Below are 24,697 nucleotides of genomic sequence, written 5' to 3'. Positions count from 1 at the left end.
CCTCCTCTTCCCCGCCTCGCTCTGCGCACAGAGAGGCGCGGGCGTCTCTCCAAGCGCGCCTTCTTCTCCTTGCAGCAGCAGGAGGTGCTGGGGCCGAATCCTGTGTTCTGTTTTTTTCTGATTAATTTTCGTTTGCGAAATTCCTACCAAAGCAAACCAAAAAGAGGAGAAGAAAAAATGGTGGGCTACATCAGCGGAGGCCGGGCCCCGATGCTCTGGGTTTCAGTCAGAACCAGCCGGAACTCTAAAGGAGCTATCCAAGGTGCCGAAACCTATCCCCAAATGGGTCCAGCACCTTGGATAGCTTCTCTAGAATTCTGATTCGGTCTGACTGAAACCCGGAGCGGGTTTACAGCCCCACCGACATCAGAGCCCACCACCCTTCACTGGGCTGCAGAGATGTGACTATATCAATTTCAAAGCATGCATATGGAATGCGCATATATGTGAAATACAGCTTTCTAAGAATCGTACATAGACTTCGACGAAAGCAGATCAACTATCCATATACGACTGAGTCTCGTGTTCCTCTCCTACTGATTCCTGCTCCTGGCAGATCGCAGCTCGGGCTCCTTTCCAGCCGCAGAACAACAAGGGGCACTGGTAACACATTTGTTATGGCAAATGTCCGGGGGCTGGCCGGGTTAAGCCTATTGCAGCAAAAACACTAAGAAGGCTTGGGGCACCTTAAAGACTGAGGGCGCAATCCTATGCATGTTTAGACAGGAAAAAAAACCCTGCAACTCCCAACATGCCCCAACCAGCATGGCTGGCTGGGGCATGCTGGGAGTTGTAGGCCTTTTTTTTTTCTGTCTTGGGTTGTGTAGGATTGCATTCTAGCACACTTGTCCTGGCATCAGGTTTCATGGACTGGGGAGTCATTACGGAGAGGGCAGGTGTCAAGGGTAGCCTGGTCGGGCACCTCCCAAGGGCCCACAACCCATGGACAAGCACCCCTCCTCCTTGTCACCATGGCAACCTGCTTGTTCACCTGCCTCTAGCTCTGGCCCAGACTATGGTGGTGGTGAGGAGGAGGAGCAGGAGACGCCATGGCCTCCTTGCTCTCTGCCTGGCAAGCAAGCAAGTGGGAGCCAGGAGGAGAAAAGGGAGGCAGTGGAGAAGGAGCAAGACAGCTGGTGACAACGGCGGTGAGACTCACTGACCAGGTCTGCTTGATCACGGAGGGTGCATGTTGTCGTGGTGTCCAAACCCAGCCACCACGGTGAGTGGCTTGGGTGGTTTGCACCCCAGCCAGGCAGCCACTCTTGCAGGGTTCGGACCTCACAACAACCCATGCCCTGCCACAACCGGCATGCGCGGGGAGAGAAAATAAGCCACCGTAGCCTTTTTCCCCTCTGCGATCATGTAAACCCTGTTGGTGTGTCCTGGGAGGCTGAAGTGTTCTCTTGCATTCTGCATAGGGCAAACAGGCCAGTCTGTATGGGAAACAATTTGTTGTTGTTGTTGTTCAGTTGTTCAGTCGTGCCCGACTCTTCGTGACCCCATGGACCATAGCACGCCAGGCCTTCCTGTCCTGCGCTCTCTCCCAGAGCGTGCTCAAGTTCATATTCATTGCATCCGTGATGCTATCTAGCCATCTCATCCTCTGCCGTCCCCTTCTCCTTTTGCCTTCAGTCTTTCCCAGCATCAGGGTCTTTTCCAGGGAGTTTTCTCTTCGCATTAGGTGGCCAAAATATCTGAGCTTCAGCTTCAGTATCTGTCCTTCCAATGAGCAGTCAGGGTTGATTTCCTTTAGGATTGACTGATTTGACCTCCTTGCAGTCCAGGGGACTCGTAAGAGTCTTCTCCAGCACCAGTTCACAAATCCGACATCAGAAATGGCAATATTCAAAAACCAGGGGAAGAAAATTTCAGCCTCCTGGGACACTGACCTTAAATCGACCATTGTGGAGCAAAGAAAATTCAAAGGGAGACTGCTGAGTTGGAATTTATCAACAGGTTCAATTCCATGTCCAGAGGCTTGAACAGGGATAAAGGATTTTTATCACACTACATGTGTTGATTAACTTCCCAGTGTCAGGATGTTTGCATTATCAGCAGCAACTCTTTTGTGAAGGGCCATAGTTACTAATGTGATTGTCACTCTCAGTACTTCTCACATTCAATTTCCGTCTGGCCTCATCGTTTACACTTCTCTCCCCACCCCCGCTATGTACTGTATATACCTGAAACCCTTGATAACACTCCATCTAGAGCAAATGTGGTGTAGTGGTGAGAGTGTTGGACTAGGAGCCGGAAGTCCCCACTCGGCCATGGAAGCTCACTGGGTGACTTTGGGCCAGTCACAGACTCTCAGCCCAGCCTACAGCACAGGATTGTTGTTGTGAGGATAAAATGGAGAGGAGGAGGATTATGTATGCCACCTTGGGTTCCTCAGGAGGAAACAAGATGGGATATAAATGTAATCATCATCATCTATCTGATGAAGTGAACTATACTTCATGAAAGCTTCTGCCAGAATGTATTTGTTAGCCGTTAAGTTGCCACAATACTTTTTGTTGTTTTTGTATCAGATGGATGCATCTGGTGAAGAGGTCTGTAGTTCATGCAAGCTCTCATTCTGGGGTTGTTGAACCTCTTTCAACTCAAAGGCCAAATTCCATTTTGGAGACGCTCCCAAGGGCTACATTCCAGAGGTGGGTGGGGCCAAAATAAAAAGAGGCGGGGCCAAAGATACGAAAAAAATCAGCATATTTTAGCATGACGTTCTTACTGACAGTAGCTAACCCTTGAGAGAGGCATTTCAACCTTTTAGAACTGGGAAACAACTGCACAAAAGATGGGAAACCACCAAACGATGGGTGGTTGGGGTAAGTGAGCACAGAACTAAACTTCTGTGGGATCCCAGCCATCACTTTTTATTAGCTTCTTTGTTTTTGCATGACACAATGATTCAAGGTAAGCTGGAGGTGGTCAAACATGAGATGGCAAGATTGAACATCGACATCTTGGGAATCAGCGAACTAAAATGGACAGGAATGGGCGAATTTAATTCAGGTGACCATCATATCTACTATTGTGGCCAAGAATCCCTTAGAAGAAATGGAGTAGCATTCATAGTCAACAAAAGGGTGGGAAAAGCAGTACTGGGGTACAATCTTAAAAATGATAGAATGATCTCAGTACGAATCCAAGGCAAACCATTCAACATCACAGTAATTCAAGTCTATGCCCCAACCACTGATGCCGAAGAAGCTGAGGTTGATGGGTTCTATGAAGACCTCCAACACCTTCTAGAACTAACACCAAAAAAAGATGTCCTCTTCATCATAGGGGACTGGAATGCTAAAGTAGGAAGTCAAGAAATCACCGGGATAACAGGCAGGCATGGCCTTGGTGTACAAAATGAAGCAGGACAAAAGCTAATAGAGTTTTGCCAAGAGAACACGCTGGTCATAGCAAACACTCTTTTCCAACAGCACAAGAGACGACTCTACACATGGACATCACCGGATGGTCAATATCGAAATCAGATTGATTATGTCCTTTGCAGCCAAAGATGGAGAAGCTCCATACAGTCAGTAAAAACAAGACCTGGAGCTGACTGTGGCTCAGATCATGAGCTTCTTATCGCAAAATTTCGGCTGAAATTGAAGAACGTAGGGAAAACCACTAAACCATTCAGGTATGACCTAAATCATATCCCTTATGAATATACAGTGGAGGTGAGGAATAGATTTCAGGGATTAGAACTGATAGACAGAGTGCCTGAGGAACTATGGACGGAGGTCCGTAACATTGTTCAGGAGGCAGCAACTCAATCCATCCCAAAGAAAAAGAAATGCAAGAAAGCCAAGTGGCTGTCTGATGAGGCTTTACAAGTAGCTGAGGAAAGAAGGGAAGCAAAAAGCAAGGGAGAGAGGGAAAGATATATCCAACTGAATGCAGAGTTCCAGAGAATAGCAAGGAGAGACAAGAAGGCCTTCTTAAATGAACAATGCAAGGAAATCGAGGAAAACAACAGAATGGGAAAGACTAGAGATTTCTTCAAGAAAATTGGAGATCTCAAGGGAACATTTTGTGCAAAGACAGGCATGATAAAGGACAAAAAAGGCAGGGACCTCACAGAAGCAGATGAGATTAAGAAGAGGTGGAAAGAATACACAGAAGAACTATACAGGAAAGATCTTAATGTCCTTGATAGCCATGATAGTGCGGTCACTGAACTTGAGCCGGACATCCTAGAGAGTGAAGTCAAGTGGGCCTTTGGAAGCATTAGTAACAACAAAGCTAGCGGAGATGACAGTCTTCCAGCTGAGCTATTTAAAATCCTAAAAGATGATGCTGTTAAAGTGCTGCATTCAATATGCCAACAAATTTGGAACACTCAGCAATGGCCGCAAGACTGGAAAAGGTCAGTTTACATTCCAATTCCAAAGAAGGGCAACGCCAAAGAGTGTTCAAACTACCGCACAATTGCGCTCATTTCACATGCCAGCAAGGTGATGCTCAAAATCCTACAAGCTAGGCTTCAGCAGTATGCGAGCCGAGAACTACCGGAAGTACAAGCTGGGTTTTGAAGAGGCAGAGGAACTAGAGATCAAATCGCCAACATTCGCTGCATCATGGAGAAAGCAAGAGAATTCCAGAAAAACGTCTATTTCTGCTTCATTGACTACGCTAAAGCCTTTGATTGTGTGGATCACAACAAACTGTGGCAAATTCTTAAAGTGATGGGAGTACCAGACCACCTTACCTGTCTCCTGAGAAACCTGTATGAGGGTCAAGAAGCAACAGTAAAAACCGGACATAGAACAACTGAGTGGTTCAAAATTGGGAAAGGAGTACGACAAGGCTGCATATTGTCACCCTGCTTATTTAACTTATATGCAGAGTACATCATGAGAAATGCCGGGTTGGATGAATCAGAGGTCGGAATTAAGATTGCTGGGAGAATTATCAACAACCTCCGATATGCAGACGATACCACCCTAATGGCAGAAAGTGAAGAGGATCTCAAGAGCCTCTTGTTGAGGGTGAAAGAGGAGAGTGCAAAAGCTGGTTTGAAACTCAATGTTAAAAAAACTAAGATCATGGCATCTGGCCCTATCACTTCCTGGCATATAGAAGGGGAAGAAATGGAAGCAGTGACAGATTTTACTTTCTTGGGCTCCAAGATCACCGCAGACGGTGACTGTAGCCATGAAATTAAAAGACGCTTGCTCCTTGGGAGGAAAGCTATGGCAAACCTAGACAGCATAGTAAGAAGCAGAGACATCACCTTGCCGACAAAGGTCCGTCTCAAAGCTATGGTTTTCCCAGTAGTAATGTATGGCTGTGAGAGCTGGACTCTAAGGAAGGCTGAGCGCCGAAGAATTGATGCTTTCGAACTGTGGTGCTGGAGAAGACTCTTACGAGTTCCCTGGACTGCAAGGAGGTCAGATCAGTCCATCCTAAAGGAAATCAACCCTGAGTGCTCATTGGAAGGACAGATACTGAAGCTGAAGCTCAAATATTTTGGCCACCTAATGCGAAGAGAAAACTCTCTGGAAAAGACCTCGATGCTGGGAAAGACTGAAGGCAAAAGGAGAAGGGGACGGCAGAGGATGAGATGGCTAGATAGCATCACCGATGCAATGAATATGAACCTGAGCACACTCCGGGAGAGTGCGCAGGACAGGAAGGCCTGGCGTGCTATGGTCCATGGGGTCACGAAGAGTCGGACATGACTGAACGACTGAACAACAACAACAACAAAGATAGAGGTTCCTTCTTATGAAAGTCTCTACATTTAGTAAGTTGCTTGCACTGTGGGAAAATGCCACATTCTGGTCACTCATATGATCTCTCCCCTTGGATGTACTGCCACTTTAGAATCCATTTTCCAACATCCATGAGCAATCTTAGAAGAAAAACTTGTTTTGTTTTATTTTGATTACTAAATCCTGAGAGAGGAAGGATAAAAGCAGCAACCCAAATTCATGGATTACACAGAGAGGGAGAGAGGAAAAGAAGATCCCTTTCTGGTCACAAGAGCAAACCCCCTTTTCCTCTTCTCTGTCTCCCCTTCTTTTCCAGAGAAGGAGCTCCTCAAAGCTTCCCATCATGTCACAAGTCAGCAGATGTTGTTGTTCAGTCGTGTTGGACTCTTCGTGACCCCATGGACCATAACACACCAGGCCTTCCTGTCCTGTGCTCTCTCCCGGAGCGTGCTCAAGTTCATATTCATTGCATCATCCTCCGCCGTCCCCTTCTCCTTTTGCCTTCAGTCTTTCCCAGCATCAGGGTCTTTTCCAGAGAGTTTTCTCTTCGCATTAGGTGGCCAAAATATTTGAGCTTCAGCTTCAATATCTGTCCTTCCAATGAGCGCTCAGGGTTGATTTCCTTTAGGATTGACTGATCTGACCTCCTTGCAGTCCAGGGAACTCGTAAGAGTCTTCTCCAGCACCACAGTTCGAAAGCATCAATTCTTCGGCGCTCAGCCTTCCTTATAGTCCAGCTCTCACAGCCATACATTACTACTGGGAAAACCATAGCTTTGAGACGGACCTTTGTCGGCAAGGTGATGTCTCTGCTTCTTACTATGCTGTCTAGGTTTGCCATAGCTTTCCTCCCAAGGAGCAAGCGTCTTTTAATTCCATGGCTATAGTCACCGTCTGCGGTGATCTTGGAGCCCAAGAAAATAAAATCTGTCACAGCTTCCATTTCTTCCCCTTCTATATGCCAGGAAGTGATGGGGCCAGATGCCATGATCTTAGTTTTTTTAATGTTGAGTTTCAAACCAGCTTGTGCACTCTCCTCTTTCACCCTCAACAAGAGGCTCTTTAGATCTTCTTCGCTTTCTGCCATTAGGGTGGTATCGTCTGCATATCGGAGGTTGTTGATAATTCTCCCGGCAATCTTAATTCCGACCTGTGATTCATCCAACCCGGTGTTTCTCATGATGTACTCTGCATATAAGTTAAATAAGCAGGGTGACAATATGCAGCCTTGTCGTACTCCTTTCCCAATTTTGAACCAATCGGTTGTTCCATCTCTGGTTCTTACTGTTGCTTCTTGACCCTCGTACATGTTTCTCAGGAGACAGGTAAGGTGGTCTGGTACTCCCATCACTTTAAGAATTTGCCACAGTTTGTTGTGATCCACACAATCAAAAGCTTTAGCGTAGTCAATGAAGGAGAAATAGACGTTTTTCTGGACTTCTCTTGCTTTCTCCATGATCCAGTGAATGTTGGCGATTTGATCTCTAGTTCCTCTGCCTTTTCGAAACCCAGCTTGTACTTCCGGTAGTTCTCGGTTCGCATACTGCTGAAGCCTAGCTTGTAGGATTTTGAGCATCACCTTGCTGGCATGTGAAATGAGCGCAATTGTGCGGTAGTTTGAACACTCTTTGGCTTTGCCCTTCTTTGGAATTGGAATGTAAACTGACCTTTTCCAGTCTTGCGGCCACTGTTGAGTGTTCCAAATTTGTTGGCACATTGAGTGCAGCACTTTAACAGCATCATCTTTTAGGATTTTAAATAGCTCAGCTGGAAGACTGTCATCTCCGCTAGCTTTGTTGTTACTAATGCTTCCTAAGGCCCACTTGACTTCACTCTCGAGGATGTCCGGCTCAAGTTCAGTGACCGCACTATCATGGCTATCAGGGACATTAAGATCTTTCCTGTATAGTTCTTCTGTGTATTCTTTCCACCCCTTCTTAATCTCATCTGCTTCTGTGAGGTCCCTACCTTCTTTGTCCTTTATCATGCCAGTCTTTGCACAAAACGTTCCCTTGAGATCTCCAATTTTCTTGAAGAGATCTCTAGTCTTTCCCATTCTGTTGTTTTCCTCAATTTCCTTGCATTGTTCATTTAAGAAGGCCTTCTTGTCTCTCCTTGCTATTCTCTGGAAGTCCGCATTCAGTTGGATAGATCTTCCCCTTTCTCCCTTGCTTTTCGCTTCCCTTCTTTCCTCAGCTACTTGTAATGCCTCATCAGACAGCCACTTGGCTTTCTTGCATTTCTTTTTCTTTGGGATGGATTTCGTTGCTGCATCCTGAACAATGTTACGGACCTCTGTCCATAGTTCCTCAGGCACTCTGTCTATCAGGTCTAATCCCGCAAATCTATTCCTCACCTCCACTATATTCATAAGGGATATGATTTAGGTCATACCTGAATGGTTTAGTGGTTTTCCCTACGTTCTTCAATTTCAGCCGAAATTTTGCGATAAGAAGCTCATGATCTGAGCCATAGTCAGCTCCAGGTCTTGTTTTTACTGACTGTATGGAGCTTCTCCATCTTTGGCTGCAAAGGACATAATCAATCTGATTTCAATATTGACCATCTGGTGATATCCATGTGTAGAGTTGTCTCTTGTGCTTTGCTATGAGTGTTTGCTATGATCAGCGTGTTCTCTTGGCAAAACTCCATTAGCCTTTGTCCTGCTTCATTTTGTACACCAAGGCCATGCTTGCCTGTTATCCCGGTGATTTCTTGACTTCCTACTTTAGCATTCCAATCCCCTGTGATGAAGAGGACATCTTTTTTTGGTGTTAGTTCTAGAAGATGTTGTAGGTCTTCATAGAACCGATCGACCTCAGCTTCTTCGGCCACAGTGGTTGGGGCATAGACTTGAATTACTGTGATGTTGAATGGTTTGCCTTGGATTCGTACTGAGATCATTCTATCGTTTTCGAGATTGTACCCCAGTACTGCTTTCCCCACCCTTTTGTTGACTATGAGTGCTACTCCATTTCTTCTAAGGGATTCTTGCCCACAGTAGGAGATATGATGGTCACCTGAATTAAATTCGCCCATGCTTGACCATTTTAGTTCGCTGATTCCCAAGATGTCGATGTTCAATCTTGCCATCTCATGTTTGACCACCTCCAGCTTACCTTGATTCATTGATCTTACATTCCAGGTTCCTAACCAATATTGTTCTTTACAGCATCAGACATTCTTTTCACCACCAGACACATCCACAGCTGAGTGTCCTTTTGGCTTTGGCCCAGCCGCTTCACTCTTTCTGGCGCTACTTGGAAACACCCTCTGCTCTTCCCCAGTAGTATATGGGACACCTTCCGACCTGAGGGGCTCATCTTCCGGCGTCATCTCTTTTAGCCTTGTGATACGTTCCATAGGGTTTTCTTGGCAGGAATACTGGAGTAGGTTGCCATTTCCTTCTCCAGTGGACCACATTTTGTCAGAACTCTCCGCCATGACCTGTACATCTTGGGTGGCCCTGCCTGGCATAGCTTATGGCTTCACTGAGTTACGCAAGCCCCTTCGCCATAACAAGGCAGTGATCCATGAAGGGGGTTAGATATAATCTACTGTATATTTATTTATTAGGGGTGCAATCCTACGCTTGTTTAGCCAGAAAAAAAGTCTTATTTTCTGTCTAAACACACATAAGATTGTGCCTTAAATATTTATTCCACCTTTCCACTGAAAACTGTAGTGCTCAAGGCAACGAACAAGAAAATAACAAAATTTATAGTTAAAACTCAAATAAAAACATAGCAAATAGAATCACATTAGATAAAGACACATCCATAAGTAAGAAATAATAGCGCCCACCAGATTAAAACCTATTTCAGCAGTCAGTTAGCTTAAACAAACATTTACATTTATTTCTTCTACTATGTTAGATATATCTGATTAATATGTTAATTAATATCAGATATATTAATAAAACTGCTTAATATTAATAATGATAAAATCACCATTAAGAACAACGAATCGTGAAAAGAAAATCACAATAAGTCAAGACCGCAGTGCAAGAAAATAACGTTAAAAGCCCAGCCTAGAAGCCTCCACGTGTCACACGTCGCTGAAAGAGTTAAAGAGATGGAGAGCTGGGATGCCTAGAGGAGGCGTGGGAACCTTGAGAGCAGAAAAGGGATGTAAATAGAGTGGCTTCCTTCCTTCCTGCCACGCCCCCTGCCTCTCACGTGGGGGAAGCTGGCTGGCAGGGGGTGAGCATAAAAGTACAGGCTGCTGGGTGGGATGATTAACGGGAAACAGGGCGAGGAGAAGCAAGCAGCTCCCCGAGATCTGCAAAATGGGGGGTGGGAGGGGAGGGAAATCCCCTGGGTGGAGAGGGAGCAGGGGCAGGCAGGGAATTGGGGGGTGGGGTGCAGAGGGCAGGGGTTGAAAGGAGACACACACATCCCTCTCAGGCTGGGATCTGGACGTGTTGGTGCAGCTGACCTTCCTCCCATTTCCTGCTGCTAACATTCCACACGCACACCCTGTGGGGCTCCTGTATCTTTAATAATAGTATGCAGGCAGAAGTTCAACAGGTGGAGCAGAAGGCTCGGGGCTCCTGTGATTGGAAGAGTTCTGTAAAAGAGGGGATTTTAACAGGGGCAGCTTTTTCTCTCCTTTTTCTAGACCAATCTTTCCCAAGCTGGCGCTCTTCAAATTTGTTGTACTACAAATCCTATCATCCTGAGATGGTGGGAGTTGTAGTCCAAAACATCTAGTGGGTGCAAAGTAGGGGAAGAGTGGTGTAGTCCCTAGGAATCCTGTCCTTTTGTCCTCAGATACAATGAAGGGGTTCTGAACCTGCAGAATTTCTGCCCATTGTGCAACCACAGAAAGGGAGAAGAAAACAAATCTTGGCAACCTTCTCCCAGTCTCTGTATATGCCCCAACCCAAAACTAGATCTGCTCTGAAGGAGAATGGGTTTATTGATACCAAATGGCCATGACAGCCAAGAATGCAGCTTGGTGCAAAGGAGGAAAACTTAGGGATAGCTGTCACCATTAGACCCTGGTTTTGACTTTCCCAGTTATGTTAGGCTGGCCTCAGTTGGAGACTGAGAACTGGGTTAGCTTGGCCTTTGGCCTGATCTGGAAAGGTAATTGTGTTCTTCTGTTTCCAGGCTGAAAGAAAATGGCTGCCATGGGAAGTGCTGCTGTGACGTCCTTAGGCCTACACTTCCAGGCCGTGCTGGAGCAAGGGGCCCAGCCTGGGAGGAAAGCGGGAGAACAGGAAGACCAAGCTGGTCCCAAACCAAGCAAGGATGCCAGAAGAGCAGGACAGGTGGTTGAGGTTGGCATGACCAAGGAGCTCCTGCAATGGGCAGCCCCTCAACAGGTGAAGCAGGAACCGGGCGAGGGGATGCCGCAGGGCTGGGATGGCCCCTGGCAGGAATTCCTGAAGGTAGTCCAATCTCCTCACCCAGGGTGGGGTAACCCACAGCTGCCAGCCCCCGCACCATGGGAGGAGAACAGCAAGGCATTTGCGAGCCCGTTCGAGGGGACTGCTGACGCTTGGATATGGCCGAGAGGGGAATGGGCGGCCCGGCCCTCGGCAGGAGAAATGCAACAGACCTCTCACAGCCCAGAGGCCAGAGACAGGGGAGATGGCGGGAAGTTAAAGGCGGAGGTCTCAAGGCTGGGCCCTGTGGGCACAGAGGCCCAGCGCCGGCGCTTCAGACAGTTCTGCTACCGGGAAGCCGAGGGCCCCCGCAAGGTTTGCCTCCAACTCCGAGCGCTTTGCCGCCAGTGGCTGGAGCCGGAGAGATGCACCAAGGAGCAGATCCTGGAGCGGGTGATCCTGGAGCAGTTCCTGGCTGTCCTGCCCACGGAGATGCAGGGCTGGGTCCAGGAAGGCGGTCCAGGCACCTGCTCCCAGGCGGTGGTCCTGGCTGAGGAGTTCCTGAGGAGGCAGCAAGAGCCCAAGAGCTGGGAGCAGCAGGTGAGGCGATCTCCAGCCTAAATCTTGGGTGGGGAGCCCTTTTAGGCATGAGGGGGCCATGTTCTGGCAGCGGGCAGAGCCGCCACACACTGTCTCTCTCCCACACTCGCACCACCCGGAGAAGGTGTTGGCTCTGAAACGTTGTTGGTGCCAGCACTGGGGTCGCCATCTGTGGGCACCTGTCAACGTTTCTGTACCCCATAAGAGCCTTAAGAACCAAAGCAGTGCCCTGCTGAATCAGACCAAGGGTCCATCTAGTCCACAATTCTGTTCACACAGTGGCCAACCAGCTGTCGACCAGGAACCCACAAGCAGGACACAAGGGCAACAGCACCCTCCCACCCATGTTCCCCAGAAACTAGTGTACATAGGCTCACTGCCTCTGATGCTGAAGGTAGCACATAGCCATCAAGGCTAGTAGCCATCGATAGCCTTCTCCTCCAGGAATTTGTCCAACCCCCTTTTAAAGCCACCCAAATTGGCCATCACTACAACCTGTGGTAGCAAATTTTGACTCTGCGCTGTGTGAAGACATCCTTCCTTTGATCTGTCCTGAATCTCTCACCAATCAGCTTCATGGGGTGACCCCACTGGGTTCTAGGATTATGAGAGAGGGAGAAAAATGTCTCCCTACCCTCTTTCTCCACACCATGCATAATTTTGTACACCTCTATCACATCTCCCTAACCCTCCTTTTTTCCAACCTATTGTAAAAAATAGCTTTTCCAGCTGTTGTAACCTTTCCTCACAGGGGAGATGCTCCGGCCCCTTGATCATTTTAGTTGCCCTTTTCTGCAGGTTGGCAGCCTTCCCTGCCACTACTGACTTGCTCCTCCTTGTCATCGTTCCCCTGCCTTCTCCGGGGAATGGCAACAGCAGCAAGGAGCAGCTGGCAGCGGTGCACCGAAGGCAGATATCCTTTCATGTTTTTTTTATTTTATATCCCGTCTTTCCTCTGAGGAGCTCAAGACAGCATGTGTAGTCGTCCGTTTCCCCCCAACACACACACACATATTTATAAAAAATCTTCATAACAATCCTGTGAGGTAGGTTAGGCTGAGAGCTGGAAGGGCCGAGGGGGGAGGATTGAATGGGTTACCTTGAACAGGAGTACTCCACATCCCACTTCTGTCTAATCCAGGGGAGTTTAATCTGTTTCAGTCCATTTTGGAGAAGCTTTTGGGTGGGTGGGCAGGCCCAGAGGCAAAAAGGGAAGTCCAAACATACCCGCATATTTTAGCTTAAAGCTCTTACTGCCAATCTTGGAGAGGCAGTTCAGCTGTTTAGAGTGTGTGTGTGTGTGTGTGTGTGTGTGTGTGTGGGATAGGATGGGACTGCACAAATGTCAGGAAACCACCAAGTGACTGGTGGTCAGGGGGAAGGAGGTGGAGCCAGGAGAAGGGGCATGGCCCTATGGAGAACCCCTATAGGGCTGGAATAGGAGCCCAAGAGGGATGGATTTGGACCCAGACCTGAGGTTCTACACCTTTGGTGTAGTCTAGCTGGCTCTTTTTCAAAGGGAAGTGTTTTGTTGGTGCTCAGATATTTGGTTCTAATTATTTCCATCATCCAGCAACCCTGAGATGTCAGGAGTTCAAAAAGAGTCAGGCATTTGGATTAACTGAGTTTTGCCTTTGTTTTATTGGCTTCGTTTTTAACCCCCTTCTTCCTCCTCTTCCAAGTTGCCGAGAGTGGATTACAAAGCTCCCCCAGACCTCCCTGCAATTTTACCTTCCCAACCACCCTGTGAGGTAGGCTAGGCTGAGTGAGTGAGTGAGCGAGTGACAAGCCCATGGTCACCCAGTAAGCTTAATGGCACATGTGAATTTGAATCCTGCCCCCCCGTCTTAGCTCAGCACCACTATGCCACCATTTTAGTGCCACTCAACCCCTTTCCTTCTTCACACACACCATTGCCACCAACATTCTCCCCGTTATCTATGCCATTTCCTCCTAAATCTGTGACTACAACTGGGGAAAGGAACCCCAGCTTAGACACTGCCAAGGTCAAAGGCAAACTCGAATAGGCAGACAACAAAATAGGCAGAGCAAATCTGTTCAGCACCTTCTGTCACAAGCAAGTTCAGACTGAGAAGCTGACCCTGAGAGAGTTCTTATTTATAAGGCCTGCTGGGACCCTATTGGCTCTCGAGGTCACTTGATTCCTCTGGGATGACTGGCTGCAGTTCCCCCTCCTGCCAGTGTGGAGTGCTATGGAGCAGCAGTGCTCTAACCAGTCAGCCCTTCCACCTGGTGGTGCAGAGAGTCGGGCTTGTAGGCCTAGGGCAGAGGGGTGGGGAACCTGTGGCCACCAGATGTTGTTGGATTCTAATTCCTGACAGCCCCAGGTAAAGGATGATGGGGGCTCTAGTCCAACGGGCCGGGGTATGAGGCCCATGCAAGCAAGGATGCGCCTTTAACTCCAACTCTGGATTACTTGCATTCATCAGGGGGTGAGGCTAGATGGTCTCCAGGGACACCTCCTGACTGTGCAATTTTAGGCCCCTGCGCTTGCTGCCAGACTCTTCAGTTTGAATCTGCTGGCATCTTACAAATGCATTATCTCCGGGGTGCTGAACCTCAGGGCCGTGGGCCAGATCTGACCTACTGGGGTTTTCCAGATGGCCTTTTCCCCCAACCATGGATGATCTAGTGGCTTCCCAGCTTTTGTGCAGTTTCCCCCCATTCTAAAAGGCTGAAATGCCTCTCCTAAGGCTTTGTTACTGGCAGGAAGAGATTGAAGCTAAAAGATGCAGGTGTGTTGGCTCTGCCCCTTTGATGTTTGGTCCCACCCCTTCTCCCTTTGGCCACTCCGACCACTGGAATGTGCCTCCCAAGAGCTTTTCCGAAAATGACTTTACTCTCTCTGGTTGGAAATGGTTCAAGACCTCTGCCTTACCACATGGGCTGGGACTTGGTTGGAGATGGGTCGGTGTAAGTAGTGCTGTGTGCAGATGCCCTCTTGAAATTTTCCACCCTTTCTGTGGGCAGAGAAAGTGTGGGGAGGGGTGGGACCCTTTCACCAAATTTCTCCAGGGGGTGGGGATAAATTCTCCCAACCGTTTTCAGGGGCGGGGGGCTCACCATTAGCACTGGCAGTAGGTAGGGCATCTTGAGTAAAATCCAACCTAAGTCCTACTTAAGGTAGACCCATTGAAATGAATGGGCTTTAAATTAGTAATGACTAACATAAGTCCCATTCATTTTAATGGGTTTACTTTAAGTAGGACTTAGGCTCGATTTTACCCCTTCTCTCTGTTTTCCTAAAGTTGCTTTTTTTAGGAAATTGTGTTAGAAGTCCAGGCAATGTGTGTGTAGAGGGGGGAACACCCATTATGACAGAGATGGTGGAGATCACCGCAAAAGATGGTGGAAAACATTTGGAGAAAATTCTGCAAAGCAGCCTTTTTCTGGAGGGGAGGAGTGAGAAGAAGTAAAATCTCAGAAGTGTTCTCCGAAAAATGTCTTATGAGAAATTTTTGCTCAGCTCTAGGTAGTAATATGGGTTTTCTGGAAAATTTTAAATTTGCTCTTTTTTTCTGGAAAAAATTCCCATGCAAATTAGGATAATTTGCTTGGGAATTTTTTTCATTTTGCATTTATTTTACTTGTATTTAGTAAACAACTGTGCTTTAAAAAGTATTCCATGTTATTGTTTTGTCCCAGAGCACCACAGTATGCCTGAAATATTTGAGGGGGGAAATTAAAGCACACTTAAGGCCCAATCCTATGGTTGTTTAGATAGAAAAGAGTCCTACAACTCCTAGCATGCCCCAGCCATGCTGGCTGGGGCATCCTGTGAGTTGTAGGACTCTTTTCTGTCTATAGAATTGTATCCTTACAGTGCAACCCTATGCATGTCTACTCAGAAGTAAACTCTATTGAACTCAATGGGACTGCCTCTTAGGTAAGTGTGAATAGTGACGGCCACCAATATGGATGGCTTTAAAAGGGGATTGTATGAATTCCTGGAGGAGAAGGCTATCAATGGTCCTCCTGACTACATGCTACCTCCAGTATCAGAGGCGGTATGCCTATGTCTACCAGTTGCTGGGGAACATGGGCAGGAGGGTGCTGTTGCGCTCCTGTCCCGCTTGTGGGTTTTCTGTGAGCAGCTGGTTGGCCCTGTGTGAACAGAAAGCTGGACAAGATGGACCCGTGGTCGGATCCAGCAGAGCTCTCGTTATGTTTTTACAGGATTTCAGCCTTAATGTGATTCAAATGTTATATTATGTAGACTTTTTAATTGGAATACTTGTAAAAATTTAAAGACAATAGCATGTACCTCCCTTTGACAGTTTAAATCTTAGAAAGAAAGAAAAATGTATTTAAAACCCATGACACAGTTTTAGCAACCGAAAGAACTGCGTGTGATTTCTGGCATCGACTCATCCATGCCTTGTTGCTAATGAACTTTGGAAATTAAAAAAAAATCTGTGGAAAAATAAAGCACTGGAAAATATTTCCATGGAAGAATTTCCACCTCGCCTCACTGGCTGTACGTGTAAATGAAGAGTGGGCCGTGGCCATTAATTCCTTGTCATTTTAGGTGCCGAGGCCTTTCCTGGAAGCTCCTGGGAGCGTCCCCAAAGCAGAGCGGGCTCCGTCAGGCAGTGGGCAGTGGCAGCTCTACCGGGAAGCCAAGCAGGACAGTGATGGGGATGCCAGCTCACTGGGTGAGTGTTTCTCACGATGCCTGAGACGCCTTCTCTTGCAGAGGGATGAGACCCACGTCCCCGCCACCATATTAGCAGCGGTCCTGTGAGAAAACATTGCGTCCCGCTGTTATCATTTAGCTTAGAAAGGAGGCCAGTAAGGGGAGACATCATTGAGGTGTACAAAATCAAGCGTGGTGTGGAGAACGTGGACAGGGGGGCATTTTTCTCCCCCTCCCATAATACTAGAACCCAAAGGCCTCGTGCCATGAAGCTGATTGGTGGGAGATTCAGGACAGATAAATGGAAGGACTTCTTCAGACAGCGCAGAGTCAAACACTGGAATTCGCTACCACAAGATGTCATGATGGCCATCAATTTGGGAGGCTTTAAAAGGGGGTTAAACAGATTCCTGGAGGAGAAGGTAATCAATGGCTACTAGTCTTGATGACTATGTGCTTCCTCCAGTATCAGAGGCAGTATGCCAATGTACACCAGTTGCTGGAGAACATGGGCAGGAGGGTGCTGTTGTACTCCTGTCCTGCTTGTGGGTTTCCCGTGGGCTGCTGGTCAGCCACTGCATGTATAGAATGCTGGACTAGATGGGCCTTGGTCTGATCCAGCAGGGCTCTCCTCATGTTCCTAAATTTGGCCCTGGGCTGTAAGAGGTGTTTTATTTTTAAAGAGGTAGGTGTGTGTGTGTGTGTGTGTGTGTGTGTGTGTCCAGGATCAGAAAAATTCTGATGGTATTGTTATGATAGCAATGGCCACCAATTTAGATGGCTTTAAAAGAGGATTGGACAAATTCCTGGAGTAGAAGGAGAATTCCTGGAGAAGAAGGCTATCAATGGCTACTAGTCCTGATGGCTATGTGCGACCTCCAGTATCAGAGGCTGTGTGCCTATGTACCCCAGTTGCTGGGGCACATGGGTGGGGCTGTTGCGCTCATGTCCTGCTTGTAGGTTTCCCAGGGGTATCTGGCTGGCCACTATGTGAACAGAATGCTGGACTAGATGGACCCTTGGTCTGTCATGGCTGTTCTTATTGAGTCTCTGAAGGGGAGTCAAAACTTTGTATCCCATTGTTTGCAGCAGGACTGGGGCCATTTGTACAAGTGCTTCTGGCCTTGAGGCAAGCCGCTTCTCAAAGCTAATGCTTATTCCTGGCTTCAGGTAAGCAGTCGCTGGTAGCAGGTTCAGTGGGGCTCTCTGCGACAAAACATTGTGCCCTCTTTGGAATAATTAGAAACGATTGTGGCAGTAAAAATGTACGAGAATTCCTTCCCTGTTCACAGATCGTTCGAATGTGTGCCGTTTGTAATCCCAAACATGAGCAGGAGCTCTTTTTTCCCTTGGAAATGTCCACAAATCCCCAAATTTGTGGTGATTCGCACTTTGAAATGCACATTTCCCCCCCTCCCAAAATTAGCATTTTCATGCTTTAGTCAATTGAGGGGAGAATGTGCAGTTTTCCCATTCGAACAAGCCAAAAAACAGTTGGAAATGAAAACGAGGCCGAGCTGAAAGGAGCCTCGAAGTGGCTTTCGGAAAATTTAAATCTCTGGTTTTCCCATCCCTTCCCCATAAAGCACCTTGAGTGGGAATTTTGCCAAGAAGGGCAGGGGCATAAATGTGAGTAAAAATAAATACGAGGAGGGCTCTGGTTTGCAAGAGGAGCGAGTGGTGCATACAGTGCTTCAACAAAGCACACAACCACTCCAGATTTGAGGCAACTGAAGCTTGAGGCTTATTTGCAGCTTGTGGCAAGTTACCTCAGAAGCTGTCTGAGAAAGAGGCAGCGCAGCACTGTTGCCGGTGGTTGGACTTGGCTTGTTGCTACTAGCGAAGTTCGGTGAGGAGCTTGTGGCCCTCCAGATGTTGCTGGACAGCGACTCCCATCAGCCTCAGCCAACATGGCCCACAATCAGGGATGATGGGAGTTGCAGTCCAAAAACATCTGGAGTGGCTCATGTTCTCCTCCCTGCTCTTAAGCCCTGGTTGAGCTGTTAAGGCAGGGGTAGGCAACATGGTGTCTCCGGGCTCCAATGCGTCGCCAGACACCTTTCTTGGCACCCACGAAGGATGAAAAAAACCTATGTTTTCCTACCGGCAGCTGGGATTGCTGTGAAACAGGTTTGTGATGGTGCTGAAAACTATGGGTTCAAATTTTATTTTATTCTTTCATTTCTTTCATTTTATACCGCCCAATAGCCAAAGCGCTCTGAGTGGTTCACAAAAATTAAACCCAAAAAGTGCAGGATAAAACAATGTAAAATATGAAAGCATTAAAACCACAATATAACAATATAGCCAGAATAAAACCTAGCAGCAATGCAGAGATTTAAAATACAAATTTAAAACACCAGCACTAAAAGACTAGGAAGCTAAAATGATAAAATACTGGGAGAATAAAAAGGTCTTCACCTGGCGCCAGAAGGAATACAACATAGGTGCCAGGAGAACCTCTCTAGGGAGCTCATTCCACAGCCGGGGTGCCACGGCAGAAAAGGCCTTCTTCCAACTTCAAAGGAGTTGTTTAGTCCAGGGGTCCCCAACTTTTGGGGACCTGTGGGCACACGGGAATTTGAGAAACTGCTGTGGGCACCACCACAAAATGGCTCCCATGGAGGATGTGACTAGTCACACAATGGCTGACTTGGGGGCCTGGCTAGTCAAAAGTGAGGTAAAGAGGTGTGTTGTGGGGAGAGAAATAGCTGAGGCTGGGAAGGAGGAAGAAGTAGCAAGGCAAAGAAGTAAAGAGAAGGAGCAAGGCTGGGTGGGGTGGAAACAGCAGGGTAAAGAGGTGGGGAGAAAAATTAGCAAAGCTAGGGCTGGGAGGGAGGGGGAAACAGGAAGGCAAACAGAGAACTTAACTTAAAACTTAACAGAAACTTAACAGAGAAGCTCTCTGGGCAGTTTAACTTCTGTAAATAATAATGATGAGGCTGATGATGAGGTGCGGTGCGGATAGAAATAGCAAGGCTAGGTAGGGAGAGAAAGAAGACTGCCCTAACATTTTCCATGGTTTTTATATATAAAAAAAATCTCTTTTAAGGGTGCAAGGAGTGGAGAGCTTTGTGGGCGCCCTTGGAGGTGCCTGTGGGCGCAGCGTTGGCAACCCCTGCCTTAGTCTGTTGGGGCTCAGACCCCACCTCTGCCTTGTACTCAAGTCTTTTGGGCAGGTTACTTTTCCTTTGCTGCACCTCCCATGGTAGCCATTTTGTGGTAGTGCCAGGAGAGTTTCCCAAATTGCCAGACCTCTATGGGGAAGTTCATATGGAAAGAGGCAGTCTTTCAGATATCCTGGTCTTAAGCCATTTAGGGCTTAATAGGTAAGCACCACCACCTTGAACTGGGCCTGGAAATGAATCTGAAACCAGTGGAGTTAACAGAAGACTGGTGCAATGTGGAAAAAGCGTAAACCAGACAGCAATCTGGCAGCAGCATTTTGCACCTGTGGCAGTTTCCAAACACGCCTTTCAAGGGCAGCCCCACATAGAGCCCACTGCAGTAGTCTAATTAGAAGGGCATGTATCGCTGTGGCCAGATCTGCTTTTTCCAGACTTAGCTTTGTTACAAGGAATGACTGGTGTGTGTTCGTCTCTCCCTTTTCTCAATTTCCAGCAGGTGATGGGTGGGTGAGTGAGAACGAAGAGGAGAAACCTCAACTGAAATGTTCGGAGAAGACGGAGCCACCCGGGGCCTTTGGAGATGCAGCTTTTCTGTGCCAGGAGCAGCTAAACGTATTTGAGAATGAACGCAAATCAGAGAATCGGTACGATGGCCACTTAGGGAAGGGAGAGTGTAAACCGCTCCTGGGCAGCGGTTTCAATGAAACCACTGCCCAGGAGAGGATCCACAAGGACTGGAGGAAAAAAGTATGTACGGAGTGCGGGAAGTCGTTTGGCCGGAGCTCCGACCTCCTTAAACATCGGAGAACCCACACAGGGGAACGGCCGTTCCAGTGCCTCCACTGTGGGAGAAGCTTCAGCGACCGCTCCAACCTCATTGCACACCGGAGAATTCACGCTGACAAGAAGCCCTATCAGTGCTTGGACTGTGGGAAAAGCTTTTGCCAGAACTCGTACCTGGTCCGCCACCGGAGGACCCACACGGGCGAGAAGCCGTATAAGTGCTCCTATTGTGGCCGGGGCTTCAGCGACAGCTCCAACCTGGTTGTGCACAAGAGGACCCACACAGCAAGCGACAAGCCGTACCGGTGCCCGGATTGTGGCCGGAAGTTCAGTGATCCCTCACTCCTGGGCCGGCACCAGCGGATGCATGCTAAAGAGAGGCCGTACAATTGCTCGGACTGTGGGAAGACGTTCCGCCACCGCTCGGATCTCGTCCGTCACCGGAGGACCCATACGGGGGAGAAGCCGTTCAAATGTCTCGACTGCGGCAAAAGTTTCAGCCAGAGGTCCCACTGCAGCACACACGAGAGAAGGCACACAAGGCAGAGACTGTACCCGCAACACTCGGATAACGGGAAAAGCTTTGGTGGTGCTGAGATCGGGCTCCCTGCGAAGGATGAAGTTGCTGAAACTGCTCAAAGGATTGTGACCCAGAAGGACATGAGAATGGGGCATATGTGTGTCCTTCTCCACACTGAGTGGGGTTACTTATAGTCAACCTTGTTTGTGAACGTCTGGCCACTTGGAGGCAATTCTTAACTCACCCTAGGCGAGTGGTAGGAAAGTTTTTTAAAAATGGGTTGTCTGTCTCTCGCTTTCCCTTCACTCCATAAAGGACTAAATAGCCTTCCCACCCATGTATACCTACTAATTTTTTTGTGTGGACTAATAACTTCCACACTATGTGCCGAAATTGGGATCTGATGCAGAATCCAGCATTTTGGGAGCCTCCTGATCTTTTTTTTTTTAAAGCAAGTTTCTAGTCCTGCTCACTGCCATGATAGGTTTCAGCATAACCAGTTTGCAGTGGAATCTTGGAAGCCAAACCGGGGGTGGAGGCAGAGTGAGAGGGGCAGGTTGGTGAGACTGAGTGGGATTTCTGTCACCCAGCAAGCGTAGCTCCTTTCCCCATGACTGAAATACAATAAATGTATGCCAAACTTAACAATTTTGCATAATTCTATTTGGGCAAAGAATTATTATTATTTTGTGAAGCACAGCCCTGACCTTGAGGCAAGTGATGAAAAGGTGGCCCAACATGAATTCCCCGGACTGTAAGCAAAGCAGAAAAGAAGGGGGAGACCCTAAGGAACAGAACGTGCGCTAAAATATAATTCAATCCAACACATTTCGGGAAAAGAATGATTCCCTTGGTGAATCTCGTTGGCCCATGTGGACTTAAGGCCTGTGGGATCTCCTTGGTTTTTGTTGTTTTAACTCGGCCGTGGAGGTCCTCTAGCCTAGGGGCTAAATCCAGCTCTCCAGGGGTCCCCAAAAGGCCCCACACCCTTCCCCCAAACACTGATCTTTAGGTGGTTTCCTAGCTTTCATGCAGTTTGTTTACTGGCAGAAAGAGCTTGAAGTTAAAATATGCTGGCATTTTTGGCCCCACCTCTTTTGTCTTTGGCCCCACCCACCGCTGGAATGCAGCCCCCAAGAGCTTCTCCAAAATGGAATTTGGCCCTCTGGCTGAAAGAGGTTCAACACCTGTGTTTTAACTGGAACTCCAGCATCCATCAACAAGCACTAGGCGCAAAATGGTGGCTGGTCTGGGCAGGGCCAGACATGAAATAGAGACTCAGGGTGGATCCAGGCGCAAAATGGCAGGTCTGGAAGGGGGCAGGGCCAGGGCCAGTAACTTATTGCACCTACAATGGAATGATTTTCTAATGCCAATCTATATCTGGATGACCAGCCAGATGGGCGATTAATAAATTTAATAAATAAAATAAAAATATCTGAGTTACTGCAGATCAGAGGTTCTGACAGTCTATTTAAGGAGTGGGGGCTGTTTTGGTGTTAACTGGGAGTTGGAGCCTCTAGCCAACCTACTGATAATCATCCAGTAATCAACCAGAGGTCCTGGTCTCCCATTTACTGGGCCACCCTTGCAAAAGAACACTTGAAAAATACAGAGCATTGTTTTGTTTCACAGGGGGGCCTTGACAGAGAATGTGTCCAGAATGCACTGGTCTGGATAAATTTTAATGCAGCTTTGTCAATAAGCCCACAAGAGTTACTAGCCTGCTAAGAGGCTAGGCGCTGGCATTTCCATGCTGGCTGTGGTGGAAGAAAAGCTCAGGCTGCTAACGTCTTGCTGGGCTAGAAAAAAATGCGTCTTCTACCACGTGGACCAGTGGAGAAAGGAAGGAGTAATCCATTCTTCCTCTACCATCCTGCTCGCTTGCTTGCGTAGAATGACTGCCTCTGGTGACCAGGGGAATTGTTAAAGACAAGGCTGTTTTAAGGCACTTTAGGGATTCTCTCTTGTTCCCGCCCACAAGCCATAATGTAACAAAATGTGAGGGCTGTGACCTGAAAGCACCACCTTCATGTGGAAGGAATGGTGGGCAGCGTGATTGCATATGGAGGATGGTGGGGAAACCAGATGGGCTTTAAGACCCAGGGGAAGCTATCAGAAGAGCCAATCAGGAAAGGAAGGGGTGGGGCTGGGGACCAACACTATAAAAAGGGGAGTGAGGGGATGCAGCAAAGGAGATGGCAAGGACTAGCTGTGCTACTGCTTGTTTTGGCAACAGCGGTGTATGTCATAGGATCCCCCCAACTCCTTTTCTGAAGCCATATTTCTCTTGGTTTGGAGGAGATGTGTTTACTCTTTGTGGAGTGGGGAGAATGCTTCATTCTCTCTATCTCTTCCTCCTGGATATAAATAACTTTAAATAAGGGTGTGAGGCAGATGTCCTGTGGCATTTCTTGTGGCTGGGTTTGCCTTATTTTTAGTTTAGCGGTGGCTCTGAATTCGATCAATGCCGCAATGGGAGGGTGCTTAACCCCTTCCCCACAAACTTTTTTTTTCTAATTAGAATAAGCCCCTCCCACAAGCTGCCCCAGTGGTCCACTTGTATTTTTTCCTCCCATGGGGGAGAGAAGCAATTCAGAGTGGGCAATTCTTAGCAGGCAAACAGTTGGTGGGGAATGGGTAAAGTAGTCCCTTCCTCCTCCAACCCTGCTCTGAGCAGTTTTAGATCCTCTGTGATGACATTACAGAAAAAACCCAAATATAGTTTCTTTAAATCATAGAGTAGTAGGGTTGGAAGGGGCCTATAAGACCATAGAGTCCAACCCCCTGCTCAGTGCAGGAATCCAAGTCAAAGCACCCCTGACAGATGGCTGTCCAGCTTCATCTTGAACGCCTCCAGTGTGGGAGAGCCCACCACCTCCCTGGGTCATTGGTTCCCTAGGTAAATGTGGGAGTGCAGTGGATTCGACATTCACTACAGGGGGTCACGTTTGGGTACCACCAGCTATGCTACAGGGAAAGCACCATGGGTCACATAACACATCCCAGGGCAGGAGTTTAGGGGACCGGGATTGTTTGTCCCACAGTTGCATTATATGTTATGCTGTTATTTTGCTTCTGACAAGGAAAGGCTGCTGCTTACTGAACCAAGGTCCTGCTATAGTTCTTGTGCTTGGTATCGTGTGGTGTAGTGGGGAGCATGTTGGACTGGGGTTCGGGAGAGCTGGGTTCTAGTCCCCCACTCAGCCATGAAGCTCACTGGGTGACTTTGGGCCAGTCATTGACTCAGCCTAGCCTACCTCATGGGGTTGTTGTGAGGATAAAATGGAGAGAAGGAGGACCATGTAAGCTGCCTTGGGTTCCTAGCAAGAGGGGGGGAAAGTGGGATATAAATATAATAAAAAACATGTATGTGCAACCAGCTCCAGACAAGGATTCCCTCTACATGTCACTCTCATGACTGAGAAATATAACGGGCTACTTCTGGAGAAATTGTGGGGAACATTTCTTCTGGGACTTCAGAAACTCAAAAACAGGACTTGTTGGAAAAGCATGAATTTGGCAGCAAAAATACTTTTTGTGGACACATCCTAGCTCCATCTTGTTGCCCGTGGTTGCAAAATAAACTTTGTACAAGGCAAAACAGTGTTAGAGGTAACATTCACCACAAGGAGAAATAATACAGAACATGACACAGCAAGTAGGCAGTGGTAGGTGTCCCTGATGTCACTGAATATTGGGCATAATAAAGTTTTTTCAGACACCTGAGAATATTTTCTGTTTTGGGACATGGAATATTAACCAGCATACTATAATTGCCAACGGGGAAAAGTCAGTCATAAAATGGCCAGTTTTCACTTGGTTTTTGCAGGAATGCATGAGATCGTAGCAGTAAAAAAATGTGTTTTCAAAGTATGAAAGCCATACGTATAGGGAATTGGGCTACAGTCCTATACATGCTGTGCTGTGTGTCTCATGTCTCTGGTTTAAAGA

The 24,697-nt window shown here is 47.6% G+C and overlaps 1 protein-coding gene across 7 annotated transcripts; it reads left to right on the top strand.

Annotated features, from left to right (window-relative positions):
* The first annotated feature begins 25 nt into the window (after window positions 1-25).
* Window positions 26-24,690, top strand: LOC146356095 (uncharacterized). 7 transcript variants are annotated; one of them, XM_084831574.1, is made up of 5 exons: window positions 9,895-9,925; window positions 10,838-11,052; window positions 11,141-11,655; window positions 16,205-16,331; window positions 19,934-24,690. In XM_084831574.1, the coding sequence occupies exons 2-5, from the start codon at window positions 11,034-11,036 to the stop codon at window positions 20,935-20,937; spliced, it is 1,665 nt and encodes a 554-aa protein (XP_084687700.1). In that variant the 5' UTR covers window positions 9,895-9,925; window positions 10,838-11,033; the 3' UTR covers window positions 20,938-24,690. The 7 variants fall into 7 exon arrangements, with proteins under 7 accessions (XP_084687697.1, XP_084687699.1, XP_084687700.1 ...); XM_084831575.1 differs by having other exon boundaries at window positions 9,895-9,937; XM_084831571.1 differs by lacking the exon at window positions 9,895-9,925 and adding an exon at window positions 26-603 and having other exon boundaries at window positions 10,838-11,655.
* The last annotated feature ends 7 nt before the right edge of the window (window positions 24,691-24,697 follow it).

The sequence above is a fragment of the Heloderma suspectum genome, chromosome 2, assembly GCF_057233095.1.
Source record: "Heloderma suspectum isolate Gila_16-S chromosome 2, 16-S_ref, whole genome shotgun sequence".
NCBI lineage: Eukaryota > Metazoa > Chordata > Lepidosauria > Squamata > Helodermatidae > Heloderma > Heloderma suspectum.
This window is presented reverse-complemented; position numbering and strand designations above follow the sequence as displayed.